Source organism: Gorilla gorilla, chromosome 10, assembly GCF_029281585.2.
Source record: "Gorilla gorilla gorilla isolate KB3781 chromosome 10, NHGRI_mGorGor1-v2.1_pri, whole genome shotgun sequence".
Classification (NCBI taxonomy): domain Eukaryota; kingdom Metazoa; phylum Chordata; class Mammalia; order Primates; family Hominidae; genus Gorilla; species Gorilla gorilla.
Genome location: NC_073234.2, coordinates 34,920,026 through 34,947,425, shown reverse-complemented (window position 1 = coordinate 34,947,425; position 27,400 = coordinate 34,920,026). Strand labels below are relative to the sequence as shown.

The 27,400-nt window shown below is 39.6% G+C and overlaps 1 protein-coding gene across 3 annotated transcripts in view; it reads right to left on the bottom strand.

The window, feature by feature from the left end:
* Positions 1 to 8,127: 8,127 nt before the first annotated feature.
* The window catches only part of AEBP2 (AE binding protein 2), a 119,602-nt gene continuing 100,329 nt past the window's right edge, over positions 8,128 to 27,400 (bottom strand). For 2 of the 3 annotated variants that reach the window (XM_055358430.2, XM_055358429.2), the window contains one exon: positions 14,301 to 14,709. In XM_055358430.2, the coding sequence (XP_055214405.1) occupies positions 14,589 to 14,709 (121 nt within the window). In that variant the 3' untranslated portion in view covers positions 14,301 to 14,588. Of the gene's footprint in view, positions 14,260 to 14,300; positions 14,710 to 27,400 lie in introns of those variants that run through there. The other variant, XR_008670474.2, reaches the window with a different exon arrangement.

Below are 27,400 nucleotides of genomic sequence, written 5' to 3'. Positions count from 1 at the left end.
CTTCCCAGAGTAAGTAGAAATGGCGACATGTGCCCAGCTTGATTTCAAAACTGCTATAGACCAATAACAGCTACTTGCCTCCTTTCTTATCCCTTTTAAACAGGATTGTCCAGTGTGGTTATCCTACCTCTGTCCCATCTTTATATGCAATGTATATGGCTGTCAGACAACTTGCCACTTTTATTTACAGGGCCCTTTTCCTAAGAAACCACACCAAAGAATCCCAGACACCCTGGGATAAAGAGATAACTTGTTTTACATAAACAATATTTGTTGATAAAACTTTTAACATTATTTTGCTACATACATACACATATACTCTCATTCTTTATAACAATTTTTTGTCATGATCTCAAAATAGTTAAATTAGAAAAATGCAAATTGCTTTATTTTCTCCCTTATTAATATAGGTTCTCTTCCTATAATAAATAGAGATGTTGATATATTCGGAGGAGCCAAGATGGCCGAATAGGAACAGCTCCGGTCTACAGCTCCCAGCGTGAGCAACGCAGAAGACGGGTGATTTCTGCATTTCCATCTGAGATACCGGGTTCATCTCACTAGGGAGTGCCAGACAGTGGGCGCAGGCCAGTGGGTGTGCGCACCGTGCGCAAGCCGAAGCAGGGCGAGGCATTGCCTCACCTGGGAAGCGCAAGGGGTCAGGGAGTTCCCTTTCCGAGTCAAAGAAAGGGGTGACGGACGCACCTGGAAAATCGGGTCACTCCCACCCGAATATTGCGCTTTTCAGACCGGCTTAAAAAACGGCGCACCACAAGATTATATCCCACACCTGGCTAGGAGGGTCCTACGCCCACAGAATCTCACTGATTGTTAGCACAGCAGTCTGAGATCAAACTGTAAGGCGGCAGCGAGGCTGGGGGAGGGGCGCCCGCCATTGCCCAGGCTTGCTTAGGTAAACAAAGCAGCCGGGAAGCTCGAACTGGGTGGAGCCCACCACAGCTCAAGGAGGCCTGCCTGCCTCTGTAGGCTCCACCTCTGGGGGCAGGGCACAGACAAACAAAAGGACAGCAGTAACCTCTGCAGACTTAAATGTCCCTGTCTGACAGCTTTGAAGAGAGCAGTGGTTCTCCCAGCACGCAGCTGGAGATCTGAGAACGGGCAGACTGCCTCCTCAAGTGGGTCCCTGACCCCTGACCCCCGAGCAGCCTAACTGGGAGGCACCCCCCAGCAGGGGCACACTGACACCTCACACGGCAGGGTATTCCAACAGACCTGCAGCTGAGGGTCCTGTCTGTTAGAAGGAAAACTAACAAACAGAAAGCACATCCACACCAAAAACCCATCTGTACATCACCATCATCAAAGACCAAAAGTAGATAAAACCACAAAGATGGGGAAAAAACAGAACAGAAAAACTGGAAACTATAAAACACAGAGCACCTCTCCTCCTCCAAAGGAACGCAGTTCCTCACCAGCAACGGAACAAAGCTGGATGGAGAATGATTTTGACGAGCTGAGAGAAGAAGGCTTCAGACGATCAAATTACTCTGAGCTACGCGAGGACATTCAAACCAAAGGCAAAGAAGTTGAAAACTTTGAAAAAAATTTAGAAGAATGTATAACTAGAATAACCAATACAGAGAAGTGCTTAAAGGAGCTGATGGAGCTGAAAACCAAGGCTCGAGAACTATGTGAAGAATGCAGAAGCCGATGCGATCAACTGGAAGAAAGTGTATCAGCAATGGAAGATGAAATGAATGAAATGAAGCGAGAAGGGAAGTTTAGAGAAAAAAGAATAAAAAGAAATGAGCAAAGCCTCCAAGAAATATGGGACTATGTGAAAAGACCAAATCTACGTCTGATTGGTGTACCTGAAAGTGATGCGGAGAATGGAACCAAGTTGGAAAACATTCTGCAGGATATTATCCAGGAGAACTTCCCCAATCTAGCAAGGCAGGCCAACATTCAGATTCAGGAAATACAGAGAACGCCACAAAGATACTCCTCAAGAAGAGCAACTCCAAGACACATAATTGTCAGATTCACCAAAGTTGAAATGAAGGAAAAAATGTTAAGGGCAGCCAGAGAGAAAGGTCGGGTTACCCTCAAAGGGAAGCCCATCAGACTAACAGCGGATCTCTCGGCAGAAACCCTACAAGCCAGAAGAGAGTGGAGGCCAATATTCAACATTCTTAAAGAAAATAATTTTCAACCCAGAATTTCATATCCAGCCAAACTAAGCTCCATAAGTGAAGGAGAAATAAAATACTTTACAGACAAGCAAATGCTGAGAGATTTTGTCACCACCAGGCCTGCCCTAAAAGAGCTCCTGAAGGAAGCGCTAAACATGGAAAGGAACAACCGGTACCAGCCGCTGCAAAATCATGCCAAAATGTAAAGACCATCGACACTAGGAAGAAACTGCATCAACTAATGAGTAAAATCACCAGCTAACATCATAATGACAGGATCAAATTCACACATAACAATATTAACTTTAAATGTAAATGGACTAAATTCTCCAATTAAAAGACACAGACTGGCAAGTTGGATAAAGAGTCACGACCCATCAGTGTGCTGTATTCAGGAAACCCATCTCATGTGCAGAGACACACATAGGCTCAAAATAAAAGGATGGAGGAAGATCTACCAAGCAAATGGAAAACAAAAAAAGGCAGGGGTTGCAATCCTAGTCTCTGATAAAACAGACTTTAAACCAACAAAGATCAAAAGAGACAAAGAAGGCCATTACATAATGGTAACAGGATCAATTCAACAAGAGGAGCTAACTATCCTAAATATATATGCACCCAATACAGGAGCACCCAGATTCATAAAGCAAGTCCTGAGTGACCTACAAAGAGACTTAGACTCCCACACATTAATAATGGGAGACTTTAACACCCCACTGTCAACATTAGACAGATCAACGAGACAGAAAGTCAACAAGGATACCCAGGAATTGAACTCAGCTCTGCACCAAGCGGACCTAATAGACATCTACAGAACTCTCCACCCCAAATCAACAGAATATACATTTTTTTCAGCACCACACCACACCTATTCCAAAATTGACCACATAGTTGGAAGTAAAGCTCTCCTCAGCAAATGTAAAAGAACAGAAATTATAATAAACTGTCTCTCAGACCACAGTGCAATCAAACTAGAACTCAGGATTAAAAATCTCACTCAAAGCCGCTCAACTACATGGAAACTGAACAACCTGCTCCTGAATGACTACTGGGTACATAACGAAATGAAGGCAGAAATAAAGATGTTCTTTGAAAACAATGAGAAGAAAGACACAACATACCAGAATCTCTGGGACACATTCAAAGCAGTGTGTAGAGGGAAATTTATAGCACTAAATGCCCACAAGAGAAAGCAGGAAAGATCCAAAATTGACACCCTAACATCACAATTAAAAGAACTAGAAAAGCAAGAGCAAACACATTCAAAAGCTAAAAGAAGGCAAGAAATAACTAAAATCAGAGCAGAACTGAAGGAAATAGAGACACAAAAAACCCTTCAAAAAATCAATGAATCCAGGAACTGGTTTTTTGAAAGGATCAACAAAATTGATAGATCGCTAGCAAGACTAATAAAGAAAAAAAGAAAGAAGAATCAAATAGACACAATAAAAAATGATAAAGGGGATATCACCACCGATCCCACAGAAATACAAACTACCATCAGAGAATACTACAAACACCTCTATGCAAATAAACTAGAAAATCTAGAAGAAATGGATACATTCCTCGACACATACACTCTCCCAAGACTAAACCAGGAAGAAGTTGAATCTCTGAATAGACCAATAACAGGAGCAGAAATTGTGGCAATAATTAATAGTTTACCAACCAAAAAGAGTCCAGGACCAGATGGATTCACAGCCAAATTCTACCAGAGGTACAAGGAGGAACTGGTACCATTCCTTCTGAAACTATTCCAATCAATAGAAAAAGAGGGAATCCTCCCTAACTCATTTTATGAGGCCAGCATCATTCTGATACCAAAGCCTGGCAGAGACACAACAAAAAAAGAGAATTTTAGACCAACATCCTTGATGAACACTGATGCAAAAATCCTCAATAAAATACTGGCAAACCGAATCCAGCAGCACATCAAAAAGCTTATCCACCATGATCAAGTGGGCTTCATCCCTGGGATGCAAGGCTGGTTCAATATACGCAAATCAATAAATGTAATCCAGCATATAAACAGAGCCAAAGACAAAAACCACATGATTATCTCAATAGATGCAGAAAAAGCCTTTGACAAAATTCAACAACCCTTCATGCTCAAAACTCTCAATAAATTAGGTATCGATGGGACATATTTCAAAATAATAAGAGCTATCTATGACAAACCCACAGCCAATATCATACTGAATGGGCAAAAACTGGAAGCATTCCCTTTGAAAACTGGCACAAGACACGGATGCCCTCTCTCACCGCTCCTATTCAACATAGTGTTGGAAGTTCTGGCCAGGGCAATTAGGCAGGAGAAGGAAATAAAGGGTATTCAATTAGGAAAAGAGGAAGTCAAATTGTCCCTGTTTGCAGACGACATGATTGTTTATCTAGAAAACCCCATCGTCTCAGCCCAAAATCTCCTTAAGCTGATAAGCAACTTCAGCAAAGTCTCAGGATACAAAATCAATGTACAAAAATCACAAGCATTCTTATATACCAACAACAGACAAACAGAGAGCCAAATCATGAGTGAACTCCCATTCACAATTGCTTCAAAGAGAATAAAATACCTAGGAATCCAACTTACAAGGGATGTGAAGGACCTCTTCAAGGAGAACTACAAACCACTGCTCAATGAAATAAAAGAGGATACAAACAAATGGAAGAACATTCCATGCTCATGGGTAGGAAGAATCAATATTGTGAAAATGGCCATACTGCCCAAGATAATTTACAGATTCAATGCCATCCCCATCAAGCTACCAATGACTTTCTTCACAGAATTGGAAAAAACTACTTTAAAGTTCATATGGAACCAAAAAAGAGCCCGCATCGCCAAGTCAATCCTAAGCCAAAAGAACAAAGCTGGAGGCATCACACTACCTGACTTCAAACTAGACTACAAGGCTACAGTAACCAAAACAGCATGGTACTGGTACCAAAACAGAGATATAGATCAATGGAACAGAACAGAGCCCTCAAAAATAACGCCGCATACCTACAACTATCTGATCTTTGACAAACCTGAGAAAAACAAGCAATGGGCAAAGGATTCCCTATTTAATAAATGGTGCTGGGAAAACTGGCTAGCCATATGTAGAAAGCTGAAACTGGATCCCTTCCCTACACCTTATACAAAAATCAATTCAAGATGGATTAAAGATTTAAACGTTAGACCTAAAACCATAAAAACCCTAGAAGAAAACCTAGGCATTACCATTCAGGACATAGGCATGGGCAAGGACTTCATGTCCAAAACACCAAAAGCAATGGCAACAAAAGACAAAATTGACAAATGGGATCTAATTAAACTAAAGAGCTTCTGCACAGCAAAAGAAACTACCATCAGAGTGAACAGGAAACCTACAAAATGGGAGAAAATTTTCGCAACCTACTCATCTGACAAAGGGCTAATATCCAGAATCTACAATGAACTCAAACAAATCTACAAGAAAAAAACAAACAACCCCATCAAAAAGTGGGCGAAGGACATGAACAGACACTTCTCAAAAGAAGACATTTATGCAGCCAAAAAACACATGAAAAAATGCTCATCATCACTGGCCATCAGAGAAATGCAAATCAAAACCACTATGAGATATCATCTCACACCAGTTAGAATGGCGATCATTAAAAAGTCAGGAAACAACAGGTGCTGGAGAGGATGTGGAGAAATAGGAACACTTTTACACTGTTGGTGGGACTGTAAACTAGTTCAACCATTGTGGAAGTCAGTGTGGTGATTCCTCCGGGATCTAGAACTAGAAATACCATTTGACCCAGCCATCCCATTACTGGGTATATACCCAAAGGATTATAAATCATGCTGCTATAAAGACACATGCACACGTATGTTTATTGCGGCAGTATTCACAATAGCAAAGACTTGGAACCAACCCAAATGTCCAACAATGATAGACTGGATTAAGAAAATGTGGCACATATACACCATGGAATACTATGCAGCCATAAAAAATGATGAGTTCATGTCCTTTGTAGGGACATGGATGAAATTGGAAACCATCATTCTCAGTAAACTATCACAAGAACAAAAAACCAAACACCGCATATTCTCACTCATAGGTGGGAATTGAACAATGAGATCACATGGACACAGGAAGGGGAATATCACACTCTGCGGACTGTGGTGGGGTGGGGGGAGGGGGGAGGGATAGCATTGGGAGATATACCTAATGCTACATGACGAGTTAGTGGGTGCAGCGCACCAGCATGGCACAAGTATACATATGTAACTAACCTGCACAATGTGCACATGTACCCTAAAACTTAAAGTATAATAAAAAAAAAATAGAGATGTTAAGATAATCTCTCTAAACATAGCTTATTTTTCCTTGCAATTATAACTACAGGAAAAATTATTAGAATTATGATTACTGGAGGGAAAAAAATCTAAAATTCTGTGGTTCATTATTTATTGCCAAGTCACTTTTGAAAAAGAGTGAAGGGATTTACAGTGCCTCCAGAAAAAGGGAATATTGCCAGTGTCTCCAACATCTTATCAATATTGAATTCCTCATTTTTGTTTATATCATTCTTAGTTTGGTTTTTTTACTAATTTTTAAATTTTAGATTAATATTTGTAAGTTGTTTTATGGAATCTTTCTCTACTACCATAACCATTGTCCATTTTTCCATTAACTTAATGCTTTCCTTAATATTTTTCTTCATAAATATTTTTATATTAGGTCTTAATCATTTATTACATATATTTGCCATTTTGTTTCTTTTACTTTCATTGCACAGAAGCCTTTAGCCTTACCTAAAGGAAAAAAGATTCTCACTCACATTAGGATAAGCATATCACTTCTAATTTTTTATGAATTTTCTTTAAATACTTAACACTTATCTAATTACAGATGACCTATTAAAAAGGGGTTAGCATAAATATTAACTAACCTAATTCTCACTGGATCATTCTTTCAACTGTGTTAGAGAAGCATTCTCCAATTTTTGCCCTGTGGATAAGTTCCTAGCTTCAGGACAACTGTATGTAATAGCGAAATGGAAAACAGAAAGAGAATATTCATGTTACATCGTCTCACTGTATTCCTTATGTATCTTTTTATTCCTTATGTATCTTTTGTTCATACACATTTTTCCATCTTTTATTCCTTCTGTACATAATTCTGGATAATTGTTTCTGACTTCTCTTATAATTTACTAATTTCTTCTTCAGCTGTAATTAATTTGTTACTAAATCCATCGATTAAGTTCTTAATTTCGGTTATTTTTTTATTTCTAGATTTTCTATTTTGTTCTTTTTAAATATTTTTCAGCTTTCTGTCAAAGTTCTTGAATTGTCTTTTACTTATTTAGCAGAATTAGCATAGTTTTAAATATGTATATTAAATATGTACATCCATTATATGAATCCTCTGTGAGCCCAGTGATATTGTCTATTGCTTCTCTTGTTTCTCACTCACATTGTCTTGCCTTCTGTGTGTCTACCAGTTATTTGTGATTAAGTGCAAGACATCGTATATCTACAAAACTGCAAAAATTATTTAAGACTTAAAATAATTTTATCTTCCCCCAAAGAAAATTTTACATTTGCCATAGACATAATGCTATGGACAATAGCAATACCTAATCACATTAATTTATCAGAAATTGAGATTATTAAAACCTGGACTTCATTCTCTACGAGAACTGTTCCACTTCTGGTTGGACCTTAGTCTTCCTGTGTAGCTCTTTAGGCTCTAACTCAAAGCTTGCGGGGGCATCCCCCTCAGTGGATCTGGACTGCAATTTGTGTCCCACCAACCTCACAAGAGAGTCCATTCTCTGTTTAGCCTCTCAGCTGTCCCTTCTGGAATCCACTGATGCTTTCAGGGAAAAAATATTTCCCAGTGTTGCAATGTTGGGTTCAGCTCTTTGAATTTCCTTTTCCTGAATCTTGGTCCCATAACCCTTTACTGCCTCATTAGCTCTCCATTGCTATCCAGCATACTTTCTTTTCCTTTTTTTTTTTTTTTAGACAGAGTCTCACGCCATTACTCAGGCTGGAGTGCAGTGGCGTGATCTGGGCTCACTGCAACCTCCACGTCTTGGGTTCAACCGATTCTCATGCCTCTGTCTCCTGAGTAGCTGGAAATACAGGCATGCACCACCACACCCAGCTAATTTTTGTATTTTTAGTAGACATGAGGTTTCGCTATGTTGGCCAGGCTGGTCTGGAACTCTTGACCTCAAGTGATCTGCCTGCCTTAGCCTCCCAAAGTGCTGAGATTAACAAGTGTGAGCAACCACGCCCAGCCAAGCATATTTTCTTTTCACTCTGTCTAGTTTTCTAGTTATTCTCAAAAAAATAAACTATCTGGTATTACTGAAAGTGGTACCAATAAACTTTTCCTCATTATCTTGATTTATTTATTTAATAAAGTTTAATTGCATGTTGGATTTTCTCTTAATTTTAGTGCTGCAATCTTTTGTTCCCCTTCTATTGCCAGGATTAATATTATATATGAAAGTAAGGCCTTTTTTACCTTGAGCTATGTTTTTCTCAAGATTCTCTACGTTTCCTGTCTCATTAGTAATAGGTTTCATAAGCTTTGTGAGTTTAAATTGTAAGTTTTCATTGTTTTGGGTGGGGGGGAGGCAAGAGGGCCTGAGCTCTTGTTTTTGTAGTCTTTTTAAGCTACAAATTTTTCATTGATTGGCACACACATTTTTAGCATGGATAAAGAAACTGTGGTGTATATATATATATACAATGGAATACTACTCAACCATAAAAAGGAACAAATTAACAGCATTCATAGCAACCTGGATAGATTGGAGACTATTAATCTAAGTGAAGTAACTCAGGAATGGAAAACTAAACATCATACATTCTCACTCATAAGTGAGAGCTAAGTTATGAGGATGCAAAGGTGTAAGAATAACACAGTGAACTTTGGGGACTCAGGAGGAAAGGGTGGAAAGCGGGTGAGGAATAAAAGACTACAAATTGGGTTCAGTGTATACTGTTCGGGTGATGGGTGCACCAAAATCTCACAAATCACCACTAAAGAACTTACTCATGTAACCAAATGCCACCTGTTCCCCAAAGACCTATGGAAATAAAAAAAATTGATAAATAATTAAAAATAAATAAATAGGAAAATCTAGAAGAAATTTATAAATTCCTAGATACTTACAATCTACCAAGATTAAACCATGAAGAAACCCACAACCTGAACAGACCAATAACAAGTAATGAGATTGAAGCCATTCATAATAAAAGGTCTCTCAGCAAAGAAAAGACCTGGGCCCGATGGCTTCACTGCTGAATTTTACCAAACATTTAAAGAAGAATTAACATCGGAGTAGGGCAGGGGATTGGTGAGGGACAGGGAGGGGAGAAAAAAAAAAGAAGAATTAACTTCAATCCTACTCAAACTATTCCAAAAAATAAAGAAGGAAGGAATACTTCCAAGCTCATGCCACAAGGCCAGTATTACCCCGATACCAACACCAGACAATTACACATTTAAAAAGAAAACTATAGGTCAATATCCCTGATATTGATGTGAAAATCGTCAACAAGATACTAATTCAACAACACATTCAAAAGACCATTCATCATGAACAAGTGTGATTTACTCCAGAGATTCAAGGATAGTTCAACATATAGAAATCAATCAATGGGATATATCATATCAACAGATTGAAAGACAAAAACCATGTGATTACTTTCAACTGATGTTGAAGAAGCATTTGATAAAATTCAACATCCCGTCATGATAAAACCCTCAAATAACTGGATATAGAAGGAACATATCTCAACATAATAAAAGCCATATATGACAGACCCACAGCTATTATCATATTGAATGGGGAAAGACTGAAAGCCTTTTCTCTAAGATCTGGAACATGACAAAGGTGCCCACTTTCACCTCTGTTATTCGACATAGCACTGGAGGTATCAGACAAGAGAAATAAATAAAGATCATCCAAATTGAAAGGAAGAAGTCAAATTACCCTTGTTTGCAGATGATATGACCTTATATTTGGAAAAACCTAAAGACTCAACCAAAAAACTATTAAATAAATTCAATAAAGTTACAGGAAACAATTTCAACATACCAAAATCGGTAGCATTTCTATATGCCAACAGTGAAATCTGAAAAAGAAATCAAGAAAGTAATCCCATTTACAATAGCCACAAATAAAATTAAACACTTAGGAATTAACCAAAGAAATGAAAGATCTCTATAATGAAAACTATAAAACACTGATGCAAGAAATTGAAGAGGACATCAAAAAACGTAAAGATATTCCATCTTCATAGATTGGAAGAATCAATATTGTTAAAAAGTCCACACTACCCAAGCAATCTACAGATTCAATGCAATCCCTATCAAAATACCAATGACGTTCTCCACAGAAAAAGAAAAAAACAATCCTAAATTTCAACGTGGGCAACATGGTAAAACCTCCTTTCTACTAAAAAAAATTACAAAAATTAGATGGGTATGGTGGCACAGGCCTGTAGTCCCAGCTATTTGGAAGGCTGAGGTGGGAGGGTCACCTGAGCCCAGGAGGCAGAGGTTGCAGTGAGCCGAGATCATGCCACTGCACTCCAGCCTGGGTGACAGAGTGAGTCCCTGTCTCAAAAAGAGGGAAAAAAAGGTAAAACAATCCTAAAATTTATATGGAACCACACACAAAAAAAAACCAACAAAAAAAAAACAGAAAATTTTAAGCAAAAAGAATAAAACTGGAAGAATCACATTACCTGACTTCTACAGAGCTATAGTAACCAAAACAGCATTGTACTGGCATAAAAACAGACAGACACATAGACCAATAGGACAGAACAGCGAACCCCAAAACAAATCCGTACGTCTACAGTGAACTCATTTTTGACAAAGTGCCAAGAACATACACTGGGGAAGAGGCAGTCTCCTCAATAAATGGTGCAGGGAAAACTGGATCTCTATATGCAAAAGAATGAAATTAGGCCCCTATCTTTCTCCATATACAAAAATCAAATCAAAATGGATTAAAGACTGAAATCTAAGATCTCAAACTATGAAACTACTAAAAGAAAATATTTTAAATACTATTATGTATAATAATAATAACAATAAAGAGAGAGAGAACATTGGGAAACTCTCCAGGACATCAGTCTGGGCAAAGATTTCTTGAATAATACCTCATAAGTACAGGAAACCAAAGCAGAAATGGGCAAATGGGATCACATCAAGTTAGAAAGCTTCTGCACAGCAAAGGAAACAATCAACAAAAAGTGAAGAGACAACCCACAGAATAGAAGAAAATATTTTCAACTACTCACATGACAAGGGATCAATATCCAGAATATATAAGGAGCTCTAAGAACTCTATAAGAAAAAATCTAATAATCCGATTAAAAATGGGCAAAATATCAGAATCAACATTTCTCAAAAGACATACAAAAGGCATACAGATATATGAAAAAGTGCTCAACATCATTATCACCAGATAATGCAAATCAAAACTATGATGAGATATCATCTCACTCCAGTTAAAATGGCTTTTATCCAAAAGACAGGCAATCACAAATGCTGGCAAAGATGTGGAGAAAAGAGAACCCTTGTACACAGGTGGTGGGAAGGTAAATTAGTATAATCACTGTGGAGAACAGTTTGGAGGCTCCTCAAAAAACTAAAAATAGAGCTACCATATGATCCAGCAATCCCACTGCTAGTTTTCTATCCAAAGCAAAGGAAATTCCAGTCGGGCGCAGTGGCTCATGCCTGTAATCCCACCACTGTAGGAGACCAAGGCAGGAGAATTGCTTGAGCTCGGGAGTTCAAGACCAGTCTGAGCAACATGCCAAAACCTCATCTCTACAAAAAATATAAAAATTAGCTGGGCATGGTGCTGCGCACCTATAATCCCATCTACTTGGGAGGCTGAGGCAGGAGGATTGCATGAGCCCATAAGGTTGAGGCCTGAGTGAGCCATGATCACACCACTGCACTCCAGGAGCCTAGGCAGTGGAGCAAGATGCTGTCTCAAAAAAAAAGCAAATCAGTATATCAAAGAGAGATCTGCATTTGCATGTTTACTGCAGCACTATTCACAAGATTTGGAAACAACCAAAGTGTCTGTGAACAGATGAATGGATAAAGAAAATATGGTACTTATACACAATGGTGTACTATTCTGCCATAAAATAAGAACAAGATACTGTCATTTGCAACAGTGTGGATGGAACTGGAGGTCGTTATGTTAAGTGAAATAAGCCAGACACAGAAAGACAAACTTTGCATTCTCACTTATTTGTGGAAGCTAAAAATTAAAACAATTAAACTCATGGAGATACAGAGTAGAACAGGGTAAATGATGCTTACCAGAGGCTAGGAAGGGTAGTGGGGGAAGATTGGGGAGGAAGTGGGAATGGTTAGTAGGTACAAAAAAATAGAAAGAATGAATAAGATCTAGTATTTATTATAGCACAACAGGGTGACTGTAGTCAATAATTTAACTGTACATTTAAAAATAACTAAAGCGTATAATTGGATTGTTTATAACACAAACAATAAATGTATTGAAGTGATAGATACCTCATTTACTTAATCATAATAATGTGATCATTATGCATTGCATGCCTTTATCAAACTATCCCATGTACCCCATACATATGTACCTACTATGTATTCACAAAAATTTAAATTTAAAAAATTTTTAAAAGGCCAGGTGCAGTGGCTCACACCTGTAATCCTAACACTTTGGGAGGCTGAGGCAGGAGGACTGCTTGAGCCCAAGTGTTTGAGACCAGCCTGGGCAACATAGCAAGATCCTGGGTTTTTTTGTTTGTTTTTTGTTTTGGGTTTTTTTTCAAGACGTTATCTTGCTCTGTCACTCAGGCTGGAGTGCTGTGGCATGATCTTGGCTCACTGCAACCTCTGCCTCTCAGGTTTAAGCAATTATCCTGACTCAGCCTCCAGAGTAGCTGGGATTACAGGCATACGCCACCACGCCCAGCTAATTTTTTTTTTTTTTTTTTTTTTTGTATTTTTAGTGGAGACAGGATTTCACCATGTTGGCCAGGCTGGTCTCAAACTCCTGACCTCGTGATCCACCCGTTTTGGACTCCCAAAGTGCTGGGATTACAGGTGTGAGCCACCGTGCACAGCCAGCAAGACCCTGTTTCTACAAAAAATTTAAAAATTAGCCAGGCATGGTGGCACTTGCCTGTAAGTGCCAGCTACTAGGGACTGCAGTGAGCTGCCGTCATGCCACTACACTCCAGTGAGGTCAAGGCTGCAATGAGCTGTAGTCGTGCCACCGCATTTCAGCCTGGGTGACAGAGCAAGACCCTGTCTCAAAAACAAAAAACAAAAAAAAATTTTTTTAATCAAAGGTTATGGCTCAGGCTTCCTGACATAAGTAAAGGAGGACACAGCTAAATTAGAAGGCTTTCATTTTTGCCAAGGTGTTTGGGGTGAAGCAAAGAAACACAGACAGACTTGCCATTCACTGCCCAATAAAACAAACCAAGGAAAGACCACAAAAGGAAATGCTCCCTCCTCAGGCTATAGCAAATGTCAATCATGTCAGCCCTTGGGAATTTAGAATTGGGACCCGCGTGAGGGAAAAGGAGAAAATCTTAAGGCGCCATGTCTGCACTGGTATTGTTGTGAACTGAAACTGACATAGCAATTGCAAGATTGGACTGAGGAAAAGAAAAGGATGAAATTGATTAGATCAAGCTGCCTAACATTAGACAGGCTGAGAGTTTAGTCTGGTCAGAAATCAGCCATTACATATTTTAACTATTTTTTAAGTGTCATTAGAAACATCAACTTTGAACACATTGCAGACCACCAACGTGTTAATTTCCATGCCAGCTTCTTCATGTTTTTGCAGACCTTGACATACAGCTGCTTTAGCCATCTCTGGCATATATATAATGTATTGAGTAGGTAATAATTCTGCACAAGGCTTTTTCTTTTCTTTTTTTTAAATTCAGACTTGCACATGACCTCTCCCATAAAATTATACAGGGGAATAGACTTACCATAGCACACATTAATCAAATTCATCAAATGCCAGACGAGGCTGAAGTGCTTCTGCTCAGCAGTTGCTCTTGTCAGAAAGCCAAAGAAGGCTGTACAGCAATAAGCACACAAGTAACACATGTCACGATAATTATTCGAGATTAAGGCTTATTGTAAGTTTTGGACACTTTTTGTTTAGATTTTTACATTTTTTTTTTCTAGTGAGATAAAGTAATCACCTGTAAAAGCAGAAATGAATCATTGGTGTAAAAATTAAACTTGGCTGGGCACGGTGGCTCACGCCTGTAATCCCAGCACTTTGGGAGGCCGAGGTGGGCAGATCACCTGAGGTCGGGAGTTTGAGACCAGCCTGGTCAATATGGTGAAACCCCGTCTCTACTTAAAATACAAAATTAGCCGGGCGTGGTGGCGGGTGTCTTTAATCCCAGCTACTCAGGAAGCTGAGGCAGAAGAATCGCTTGAACCCGGGAAGCGGAGGTTGCGGTGAGCCAAGATCGCGCCATTGCACACCAGCCTGGGCAACAAGAGTGAAACTCCATCTCAAAAAAAGAAAGAAAAGAAAAAGAAAATTAAACTTAATGAGGAAATATGATGATAAATAAAACAAGACTGCACCTCCTGATGAAAAGTGCCGATCTGGCATTGTTACTCAATTACTGGCCAACCACACCGCTCTAACACAGCATATGATAAGAGAGCAAGTGCCTCTAAGTTTCACAGAAAATCTTTTGAAGGTAAGAAAGTACAGTGGGAATGATCTGTCACCCAGTTTCATTTTTAGTGTGACTAAAACTGCTCAACTTGTATTTCATGCAGTGAAATCTTACACAACAGTTCCAGAGTCCTCCCAAATTACATGATTTTCAAACAAAACACAGTAAGTTCAAAAGTAAGTAACTCAGATGTTCCTGCCTAATTGAACTACTTAGAGTTATCGAAAAAATTTTATATGAACAAAATTTAAATGTGAAAATGAAAGCTCTTTATTCTATCAAAAAGAGCTTATTAAAGTCTGGGCTATGTTAAATAAACAGGCATTTACAAAAACATAATTAGTCTCATTTTCTGATAAAGTCCAAGCCCTATTGGCATTTAAGGTGGGACAGGTACAAGTCACCCAGCATCCTTGGTGCCAGAAAACTAAGCCCCAGTTGCACTTTTAGCTATTAAGACAACCAAAATTGCCCCCACATATCTGCAAATATCCTTGAGAGACCATACCATACTGGCTGGTATCACTGATCTAATCCAAAAATACACATCCAAAATACATATTTGCCTGGTGCAGTGGCTTACGCCTGTAATCCCAGCACTTTGAGAGGCTGAGGTGGGTGCATCACTTGAGGTCAGGAGTTCGAGACCAGCCTGATCAACATGGTGAAAGCCCGTCTCTACTAAAAATACAGGCCAGGTGCAGTGGCTCACACCTGTAATCCCTGCACTTTGGGAAGCCAAGGTGGGTAGATCTCCTGAATTCGGGAGTTCGAGACCAGCCTCATCAACATGGAGAAACCCTGTCTCTACTAAAAATACTAAATTAGCTGGGTGTGGTGGTGCATGCCTGTAATCCCAGCTACTCAGGAGACTGAAGCAGGAGAATCGCTTGAATTCAGAAGGCGGAGGTTGCAGTGAGCTGAGATCGCACCATTGCACTCCAGCCTGGTCAACGAAAGCGAAGCTCTGTCTCAAAAAAAAAAAAAAAAATACAAAATTAGCCGGGCATTCTGGCACACACCTGTAATCCCAGCTCCTTGGGAGGCTGAGGCAGGAGAATCACTTGAACCCGGGAGGCGGAGGTTACAGTGAGCTGAGATTGCACCATTGCACTCCAGCCTAGGCAACGAGAGCGAAACTCCATCTCAAAACAAAACAAAATATGTATCTAATAAATTCCTTTAAAACCTAAATTTTTCCAAAAAATAAATAAAATTTAAATTTCACTTCACCTGGATGAAAATGTGGATTTGCCGATCTCTGTAGTTTGCTTGTTTTTATATTTAGCCACACAAATGAGCATAAAGAAGAGTTATTATTTAAAATACAACTGGAGGGGGAAAAAGTGTTTACATTCAGTTTTAATACGCCATTGAGTAACTTGTTGAAAATGTAACCAAGTCTATTCTGGTGGAGTGAAAAGAGTTGCTCAGATAAAGCAGTTGCTGAAATACGCTCATGGTCACTGTATTTGTGCTTAATAGTTTTCTCTGCAATATTTTGAAAGATGTTGGGTAAAGCTTCATAATTGTTAACTGTATTAAGGCATTGCCTGTAAACTGAGCACCTTTCGGAGTTATTTATACTAATAAGGATGGTCAGTTCTAGAATGTATGTTTTAACATTGAAGTTTTTAATACTTTCAAGACAAGGTTCTGGTACAGGTATTTCAAATAAAAATATAAATAACATTTTTGTTTTTAAAAAAACTCCAGTAACTAAACATCTCTGGAACATAGCTGTACGAGGTAAAGTACCTAGATGCTATTTTTAATTCAGTGGTACATGGTTTCCACATCACTGCTCACAACAGCAGGAATGTGTCAGCAACACAGCTGAAACCAAGTTTACACTAAAATACAAAACTATTATTACTCTTTTGAAATCTCAGGGGAACGTCTGACAGAACATGCCACTAACAAAATGTTTTCAAAAGTCACCTTGAGGCTGGGCCCGGTGGCTCACGTCTGTAATCTCAACACTTTGGGAGGCTGAGACAGGTGAATCACTTGAGGCCAGGAGTTTGAGACCAGCCTGGCCAACATGGTGAAACCCTGTCTCTACCAAAAATACAAAAATTAGCAGGGCATGGTGGCATGCGTCTGTAATCCCAGCTATTCGGGAGGCTGAGGTAGGAGAATCTCTTGAACCTGGGAGGCAGAGGTTGCAGTGAGCCAAGATCGCACCACTGCACTCCAGCCTAGGCAACAGAGTGAGACCGTGCCTCCAAAAAAAAGTCACCATTGAATAACTCAGGCTATTATGACATTTGGCCACACAGCGTTGGCCAAATATGACGATGATTTAAGCTTCCCCGGGAGTCCATTCATCAACTCCTTTTAAAAAGTGAATACTCCCCAGTAAGGAAGGTGAGTGTTTTTAAAGATATTGTCAGCAATTTAACACTGGTATATAAATTCCCTAATGTTGTTCTTTCAGACTTCTGGATCAGTTTGACTGAAGGAATTGAAATTGAGATTGCAAAGTGACATGGTTAAATGTTTAAAAAAAAAAACTACCATTTTTAATTAATAATCTGTGTGGGCCAAAATTTTTCTCCATATGGTACCACCAAACAAAATACAAAAATAAGTTAGATAATAATGTTAGTATAACACTGCAGTCGTTATCTATAACTCTGTGTATTGATTTGTGTCCCCCAAAACAATATGTTGCATTCCTAACTTGAATCAGATGTAATCAAGTTAAGATGAGGTGATAGTCAATTAGGATAGGCCCTTAATCCAATATGAGTGGTGTCCTTATAAGAAAAGAAAACAGGGCTGGGCGCGGTGGCTCACGTTTGTAATCCCAGCACTTTGGGAGGCCGAGGCGGGCGGATCACTTGAGGTCAGGAGTTTGAGACCAGCCTGGCCAACATGGCGAAACCCAGTCTCTACTAAAAATACAAAAATTAGCCGGGTATGGTGGTGCACACCTGTAAACCCAGCTACTTGGGAGGCTGAGGCAGGAGAATTGCTTGAATCCGGGAGGTGGAGGTTGCAGTGAGCGGAGATTGCACCACTGTACTCCAGTCTAGGGGACAGAGAAAACAGTGACACAGACAGGAGAATGCCATGATAACTCAGACACAGAGAGAAGGCAGCCATATAAACGCAGTGATTCGAGTTTTGCTGCCACATGCCACACCAAGCCTGCCACTACCAGATGCTGGAAGAGGCCAGGAAAGATTCCCCGCTAATACTCCAGAGGGCAGATGACCTGGCAACACCTTGATTTTAGACTTATAGACTCCAAAACGGGTAAAGAACAAATTTCTGTTGCTTAAAGCCACCAGTTTGTGGTAGTTTGTTAGGACAGTCCTGGGAAACGAATGCAACTCCCATTTCAATTGTTTATGAACACCAAAACAGCCTCTGTTCTCATTGCATACCTTTTGGATAAAGATTATAATTTTGAATTCATAAATTATCTAATAAAATATAGTTTTTAATCTGTTACATACTAGAGTTTATGTAAAATTGCATTTGACAAAAGGACATCACAATGGAAAAAATAAAATTAAAAAAGAGAATTTAAGTTCACTGCCTTAGAGCAAGATAGATGCAGCTGGAGGCCATATCCTAAGCCAATTCCCACAGAAACAGAAAACCAAATACCGCATGCTCTCACTTACAGGCGGGAGCTAAATCTTTGGCATACATGGCCATAAAGATGAGAACTATAGTCACTGGGGACTCTAAAAGGAGGAAGGGAAGAAGGGAGGGGGCCAAGGGCTGAAAACCTTCTTATTGAGTACTACGTTCACTATCTCTGGGAAGGGATCAATAGAAGTTCAAACCACAGCATCACACAATATGCCCATGTAACAGACCTGCAGGTGCACCTTCTGAACCTAAAATAAAAATGGAAATTTCAAAATAGATAAATAAATACACTGCCTTAGTTCCACCACCTCATTTTACCTATCAGTTCACTAAGGTGTAAAGGGAGAGAAAATGATTTGCCCAAGACAACAAAGAAAATTTGAAGCCAGGTGTGGTGGCTCACATCTGTAATCCCAACACTTTGGGAGACCTAGGCAGGCAGATCATTTGAGGTCAGGAGTTTGACATTAGCCTGGCCAACATGGTAAAACCCCATCTCTACTAAAAATACAAAAATTAGCCAGGGATGGTGGTGCATGCCTGTACTCCCAGCTACTTGGGAGGCTGAGGCAGGAGAATCACTTGAACCCGGGAAGCAGAGGTTGCCGTGAGCAGAGATCATGCGACTGCACTCCAGTCTGGGTGACAGAGTGAGGCTTGGAGAAAGAAAGAAAGAGAGAAAGAGAGAGAGAGAGAAAGAGAGAGAAAGAAAGAGAGAGAGAAAGAGAAGGAAGGAAGGAAGGAAGGAAGGAAGGAAGGAAGGAAGGAAGGAAGGAAGGAAGGAAGGAAGGAGAAAGAAAGAAAGAAAGAAAGAGAAGGAAAGAAAGGAAAGAAAGAAAAGGAATAAAGAAAGAATGAAAGAAAGAAAGAAAGAAAGAAAGAAAGAAAGAAAGAAAGAAAGAAAGAAAAAGAAAGAAAGAAAGAAGTAATTTATTTGCCGTTGAGCTTGAAGCTAGGACTTTTACATCTCCTGATCTCTAGTTCAGTATTTTTCTCTTGACCCTGTGACAAGGCTTCATTCTCCAGGTGGAAGCTTAGAATTATTTAAGAAGACATTCTTTCCAGCATAAAGATATTTAAATAGCATGGTTCCCACATAATGCTCTCAAGAGATTGCCTTTCATATTTAAATAAAAATATATTTTTTATCCTAGACAGGTCTAGAATTTATCATAAATCTAAAATTATGTATTATTTATTCAGATGAAGAGCTAAATTCTGCCTTTCATGATGGCAAAAGCAAACTTCAAACCAAACTGTTCTGTTGCTTCAGGAAAAAAGGAAGAAAGGAGGGAGGGAGGGAAGGAAAGAAGGGAGGGAGGGAGGGAGGGAGGAAGAAATGGAGGATTTATGTCTACTACTTTCTATATGAACAAAATAATACTTTTTTTTACCCTGGGATATTATACTTATTTAAAAGGAAGAAAAAAGTAGTAACAATCCCCATATTTCCTATCATGCTTGTGCTGCTGAGGACAGTAAATTTTAGGGGTCATTTTGGTCCTTATTCAGGATGTTAGAAGCCCCAGTATAGTGTTTTGGACACTATTCAGAAGTATCATCCAACTTAATTCTTGGCCCAGTTCTTGCCTTTGTTGAATTCTCTCCAGAGGTCAAGGTCAAAGGGACCTCACTGAGAAAGGAGTCAAATTGGGAAAAGAATGCAGGGGCAGCAATTCCTTTTTTATTTCTCAAATCATCAGTGATATGGAAGGTCAAGTATGCAGGCCTGAGATGGAAACAGTGTGTTTCCCTTTCAAAGAGGAATGTTAACAGGATGGATGAGAAAACAGACTTACAAATATGAAGAAGGGTGGAGTTTTACCCAGGCTCAGGGAGTTGAAGGCTGAAAGCTTTTGAGTTTTCAGCAACATAAAAATATCCTAAGTAAAACATTATTTGCAAATGGGGCCACTACTTAAGAAAAAGGTATGGAGCCAAATGTGATAGAGGAAAAAGTTCAGTCCTTGGTTGTAGGGGGAAGAAACAACTCTGAAGGAGCTTGTTCCCCTCCTGGAACTGTATGCCCTTGCAGGTCTGAACTTGAACCTTACTCTGAGAGGCACTGGTTGGCTAACTCCATCCCAGAAGTACTGACGGCTCATTTTGGGGGGTGTGCTGTATCTCTAGTCAGATCTAGAACTTGCTATAAATGTAAAAACCATCACCACCCACTGGAAGCTATTCCAATTAGCCAGAGAAGCCGTCTTTGTGCACCGTTTGGCTGCACAAAAGCAGAACGGCAAGGGCTGAATTTGTGCTTCAGACAGGCTCTGCAAACTCCATATGAAAGGCTGAGGGTGGTTGCCATGAACACAATTTTAGATTATCTCCTTCTTCATTCAAGCTTTCAGAAAGAGCTTGCCACCAGATTTGTTAAAAGGATCCCAGCTCACGTGAGTGATTTCTTGGCACAAAAAGCCTTCCTTTCCTGTTATATTACAGCTTGTGTGCCGCATTTCTTCAACAGGCAAGTCTCCTTCACAAACAGAAAGCAAGCTCGTGCAACCGATGGCAATCCTAAAGCTACATTTAGATAGCCCAATTCCTCAGCTTTAGCTTTACAACGATTAGAATCATTTTACCTCAAACATCTTTATTGCTTCACCTGAACTGGCCAATATTTTGTAATGGTTTTTTCTATTCTTTCTTTTTTTTTCTTTTTGCTAATAAGGCTAATAAGAAAACAATCTTCAAAAAAAAAAAAGAAAACAATCTTTTTGGGTTTTTGGTGCTAAAATCATAAATGGTCTTTCTTGCAGCATTGGAAAATATGACTATAACTGTGAAAACTATGTTTACTGCCCAGCAAACATGCATGTCCCAATACTCTGGAACAGAAATCAAAGGCATTTCATTGTGTGAATGGCCTGTAGCTGGAATCTCTCCAGGCAAACAAGAAGGTGAAGACACAGAGCAGGACCTCAGGCAGCATTCTGAGGACATGAAGCAAGCTGACTTCTGACTGGTAATAAATAGTATTATCTTGCCTCACTTCATGGAGAGGCATCCAAAGCAGTGTTCTCTATTTACCTCCTAGTGAATGATATGCGCCGAGAGCCAGAGAAGTCAGCGACCAGCCAGAGAAATTAGCGACCAGCTCGTAGTCATGCAGATGAATATATCACGTATCACATTGCTCTCTATTCTGATTTTCACCTGAAATTACCACTGAGATTTTGAGGTCAAACAAAAGATTTTCTGCAAAACATTGAGAAATGCAAAGTTCTCTAGGGAGTTTTCAGATGCGATGTTTTGAAATAATTTACTCCTCCACAAAAAGATTGTGAGGCAAATGGGTATTTTGTGCCATTTATTATACTTGGTGTGGACACAGAAGTGTTAACATTTTTACATAGGAGTTTCTGCTTTCTCCTTTCTGCTTCCTTCCCATTTGAAGCCCTAGCCTGGAACATAAGTAAACAGATCATGTTTCATATATATATATACATATATACACACACACACACACACACGTATATATATACCAAAAATGAGCTGTGTGCTTATCAAGGAATTCACAGCATAAGATCTTACACCCTCTGTTTCTAGGACAGAACTAGTAGAAAGATAGGGGTCATGTCAGATGGGACTGGGCTGAAATCATGTCTCCGTCATGCACTTGCTGAGTTATGGGCGTGCATACTTAACCCCCAGGAACTGCACCATAAAATAAAACTAATACCATCTTGCTTTCAAGGTTGGTGTGACAATTAGAAATAATATACTGCGTAAAATGCCTGGCTCATTAGATTACTCTCCTTGTATTATTGTTGTTATTATTATGACCAGTACTACTAATGCCTAATAAAAATTACATGCTTAAAAGATATTTGCTTTGTGGATGAATGAATGACTATTTACCAACAGTTCTCCTTAGGGACCCTCAATTGACTGTGACAAAATCAATATACTAAAGCAGTGCCTCTCAAACTTTAAGGGACACATTAATCGCTTGGAAATCTTGTTAAAATGCACATTCGCGGGCAAGGTGGGAGGAGCACTTGAGACCAGGAATTCGCCTGGACAACATAGGAAGATCTCATCTCTACTAAAAACTTTTTAAAAAACTAACTGGCCGCGGTAGAGCACGCCTGTAGTCCCCGCTATTCAGGAGGCTGAGGTGGGAGTATCGCTTGAGCCTGGGAGATTGAGGCTGAAGTAAGCTATGATCGTGCCACTGCACTCTAGCCTAGGCAACAGAGTGAGACCCTGTCTAAAAACAAAAACAAACAAACAAAATGCATATTCTGGGTCAATAAGTCTGAGGTGGGGTCTGAGATTCTGCATTTCTTTTTTTTTTTTTTTTTTTTTTTTTTGAGACGGAGTCTGGCTCTGTCGCCCAGGCTGGAGTGCAGTGGCGCAATCTCAGCTCACCGCAAGCTCCGCCTCCCAGGTTCACGCCATTCTCCTGCCTCAGCCTCCCGAGTAGCTGGGACTACAGGCGCCCGCCACCACGCCCGGCTAATTTTTTGTATTTTTAGTAGAGATGGGGTTTCACCATGTTAGCCAGGATGGTCTCGATCTCCTGACCTCGTGATCCGCCTGCCTCGGCCTCCCAAAGTGCTGGGATTACAGGCGTGAGCCACCACGCCCGGCCAGAGATTCTGCATTTCTAATAAGCTCCCAGACCATGCTGAGCATACTTTGACTAAATTCCTAGATGATCCCATTAACTAGAAATAGACCAGTTATTTAGATACTCAAGATACACCAAAATATATTCTACCCTAGTAAAACCTGAACACCAGTTAGATACAATTGGTTTTTCTCACCACAGCAACTAATAACAGATTCTCAACAGTGTTATTATCTTTGCTCAAGTGATCAGGGAGTTGAGCTCCAATTACCTCATCAATGAACTTTCCACATGCAATGAGCTAAGAATCAAATCGCATCCCAGGCTTATGAACAAGGGCCAGGTCACACCTATCTCCAGCTTTGTCTTATGAGTCAAAAAATATCTGCTATTGTGGTAACTGAAAACTGAGTTTTGAAGGTCTCCATAATAAAAGGCAAGAATACCAGTGAAAATAACATTTATTTGCAACTTCACTTCAGTTTGTTTTATGCCAACTGAGTGCCAGACAACACAAACACTGGAAAGGGGAATGGGGAGGGCAAGAGAAACAGGCCCTTGGCTTCATGGAACCTACAGTCTAGGGAAGAGGCTGTGCTCACTGTGCCATGCCAGGATGTTGGCCCAAAGCCCATCGTCCTCCACATTGCCCGGAAAGAGCCATGGTTGTACATTTCTGCCCAGGGGGGCTTTCTCTTCTGCTCAGACTGTTGACATAGATAGAAACAAACATGATAGGTACCTGGGTGCCACAGGACATTAACCTAAAACAGGAGGGACTAACCTAGACAAAAGGGCACCAAGAAAGGCCGTTCTGAAGTGACGCTCAAGTCAAGATCAGAAGGATGAATGATCAAGGGCAGGTTTCCAGAAGGAAAGGTTGTGGAGAGTGGCAGAAGGAAGAGCATGCTGAAAGCTGCAAAAGCATAACAATGTCGTTACCATCAACAAATATCATTGTGTTTTCTTAAAAATTAAAAAAAAGAAAAGAAAAAAAAGCAGAAAAGGGTAGAAAATGCTGGAAGAACAGAAACAAATCCAATATGGCTTCTCTCCACTAGCTAAATACTCATATAGGGAGGACAAAAGGAAGAAGCAAGAATCCCCACATAACCCGTATGCCAAGATATATGAAGATCTTCAACTTTATAAGGAGCATAACAAGTGCTGTAAGAGTGCAAATAAGTAAATAAATAAATACCTAAATACGTTTCTGGCAGTCATCATTCAGCCAGGTCACCTGCCATCACCTTGCGAATGAATACGACAGACAGCCCCTCTATCAAAAGTTGGATTTCTGGCCTGGCGCGGTGGCTAATGCCTGTAATCCCAGCACTTTGGGAGGCTGAGGCGGACGAATCACATGAGGACAGGAGTTTGAGACCAGCCTGGCCAACATGATGAAACCCTGTCTCTAGTAAAAATACCAAAATTAGCCAGGCATGGTGGCACGCACTTGTAATCCCAGCTACTTGGGAGGCTGAGGCGGGAGGATCACTTGAACCCAGAAGGCAGAGGTTGCAGTGCACTGAGACAATGCCACTGCACTCCAGCCTGGGCGACAGAGTGAGACTCTGTCTCAAAAAAAAAAAAAAAAAAGATATATTTCCAAAAAGAGACCAGAATAATCTGGTTTCACTATAAGGCTGAAAATTAATGAATATGTTATATATTTGAGGGTGGGATTTTTTCTTAATTAGAGAGGGAATGAGAGAAATTAATCATTTACAAAAATACTTCAAAAGCAAAGTGCTTTGCAAAGCACCATTTGCAAAGCAGTTTTCACTTGATTCCCATAGGTTTGGTGAGTAGGTATGAATTTGCTTCATGATATTTGGTAATAAGACAATGTTTCATTTCTGTATTTTTATTAGTCAAATTAACTGTGGTCCCAATCTACCCTTAGCTAGTAGGGTTAATGGAAAATTCAATTTGGTTCTCCCTCTTGTTATTTGGAGTAAGGTCATCCCATCTGTTTGTCCAGGATCATATAAGAATTTGGGGAGTTCATCGTGCTTGGAAAATCGGGGACTGTGGTGGTTGTCATGGTTACCATTGTTTCTCCTGCACCTGAAGATACTACAAGCACTGTCCACCATTACATCGGGGGCCTCTGAGATGCAGTCCCAGCTGTTCTTTCCTCTTATCTTAGGCTCTATAGAGAGATATTTGGAAACGTGTAAAAATGAAGAGGGAAAGTAGACAGTAAGCCTAGAAAAGCTTGTGTCACAAAGGAAGTGCTCAAAAAACTAATGGGGACATGTCAGAAAGGGGGAAAGGAAGATGAAAGCACGCCAACAAATAAGTATAGAAAGATGATAGAAATAGAAAGTCACCATTTATAACCACAAAAATAATAACTGATTCAGGCTATAATTATCAATGGATACTAAAACTGCTGGATGTAAGTTTGATGGAGAACAGGACATAGAGAATCATGGCAGAAAACAGCTTACCAAATGATCAACCTAGCACCAACAATAACTGAGCAAACTTGATATCATGTGCCTCTTCTTGCATTACACTGAAATGGCTAAAATATCGCCTATGTATTACTAGCTGAATCATGAGAAAGCTGTTGGACAAAACTAAACTGAGGGATATTCTGTAAAACAACTGGCCTGGATACTTCAAAAACTGTCAATGTCATAAAAGACAAATAATTAATTTAAGGAACTGTCCTAGATAAATTAAAAGAGATTTAAAGACATACAATAAATAAATACACCACTTGCTCCTTGATTGGGTCCTCATTTTGTAAACAGCTATAGGCCAGAGGCAGTGGCTCATGCCTGTAATCCCAGAACTTTGGGAGGCCAAGGTGGGCGGATGACTTGCGGTCAGGAGTTCAAGACCAGCCTGGGCAACATGGTGAAACCCTTCTCTACTGAAAATACAAAAATTAGCTGAGAGTGGTGGCATGCACCTGTAGTCCCAGCTACTTGGGAGGCTGAGCCACAAGAATCAGTTGAACCTAGGGGGCGGAGGTTGCAGTGAGCCAAGATCGCGACAGAGTGAGACCCTGTCTCAAAAAAATAAAGGGGGAAACAGCTACAAAGGTCATTAGGACAAGAAGGGGAAATTTGAACATGAGCTACTCACTAGATATGTGCAGTATTCATATCAAATGTTTTGAATGTGATAATTGTATCTTACAAGATACAAGCTGGAGTATTTAGGAGTGATATCTATAACTAGCACTCAAGTTATTCAACAAAATATGTGGGAGGGCATGCAGAAGAATGGAATTAGACCCCAATCTCTCACCATGTTAAAAAACATTAACTCAAAATGGATTTAAGACTTAAATGTAAGACCTAAAACAATAAAACTACTAGAAGAAAACATAAAGGGAAAGCTCCATCACATTGATCAAGGCAAGGGTTTATTTTTATTTTTTAGTCCACTTGCATAAAAGATTTTTTAAAATAAAACCTCAAAGGCATAAGTAACACAAGCAAATACAGATAAGTGGGATTACATCAAACTAAAAAGTTTCTATACAGCAAAGGAAACAATCAACAGAGTAAAAGGGAAAGCCTACAGTATGGGAGAATATATTGGCAAACTATACACCTGATAAGGGGTTAATTATTCAAAATATATAAGGAACTCAAACTTCTCAGCAACAAAAAAATATATAACCTGATTTAAAATTGTGCAAAACACCTGAATAGACTTTTCTCAAAAGATATACAAATGGCCAACAGATATATGAAAAAATGCTCACATTGCTAGTCATCAGGGAAATGCAAATCAAATCTACAACTGAGATACTACCTCACTCCAGTTAGAATAGCTACTATCAAAAAGATGAACTATAACAAGAGCTGGTGAGGACATGAGGAAAAGGAACACTTACACACTGCTGGTGGGAATGTAAATTAATACAGCCATTATGGAAAACAATATGAAGATTCTTCAATAACTTAGAACTACCACATGATCCAGCAATCCCACTATTGGATAAATAGCCAAAGGAAATGAAATTAGTACGCAGATATCTGCATTCCTATGTTTATTGCAGCACTATTCACAATAGCCAAGATATGAAATCAAAGTAAATGTCTATTAACGGATAAATGGATGAAGAAAATAACAATGGAATACAATTCAGCCATAAAAAAAATGAATGAAATCTTGTCATTTGTGGCAACACGAATGAATCTGGAGGACATTACATTAAGTGAAATAAGCCAGGCACAGAAAGGCAAATACTGTATGATCTCACTCATGTGTGGAATCTTAAAAGTTGTTCTCACAGAAGTACAGAGTAGAATAGTGGTTACCAGAAGATAGGGAGGCAGGGGGAAGGTTAGTCAATTGGTA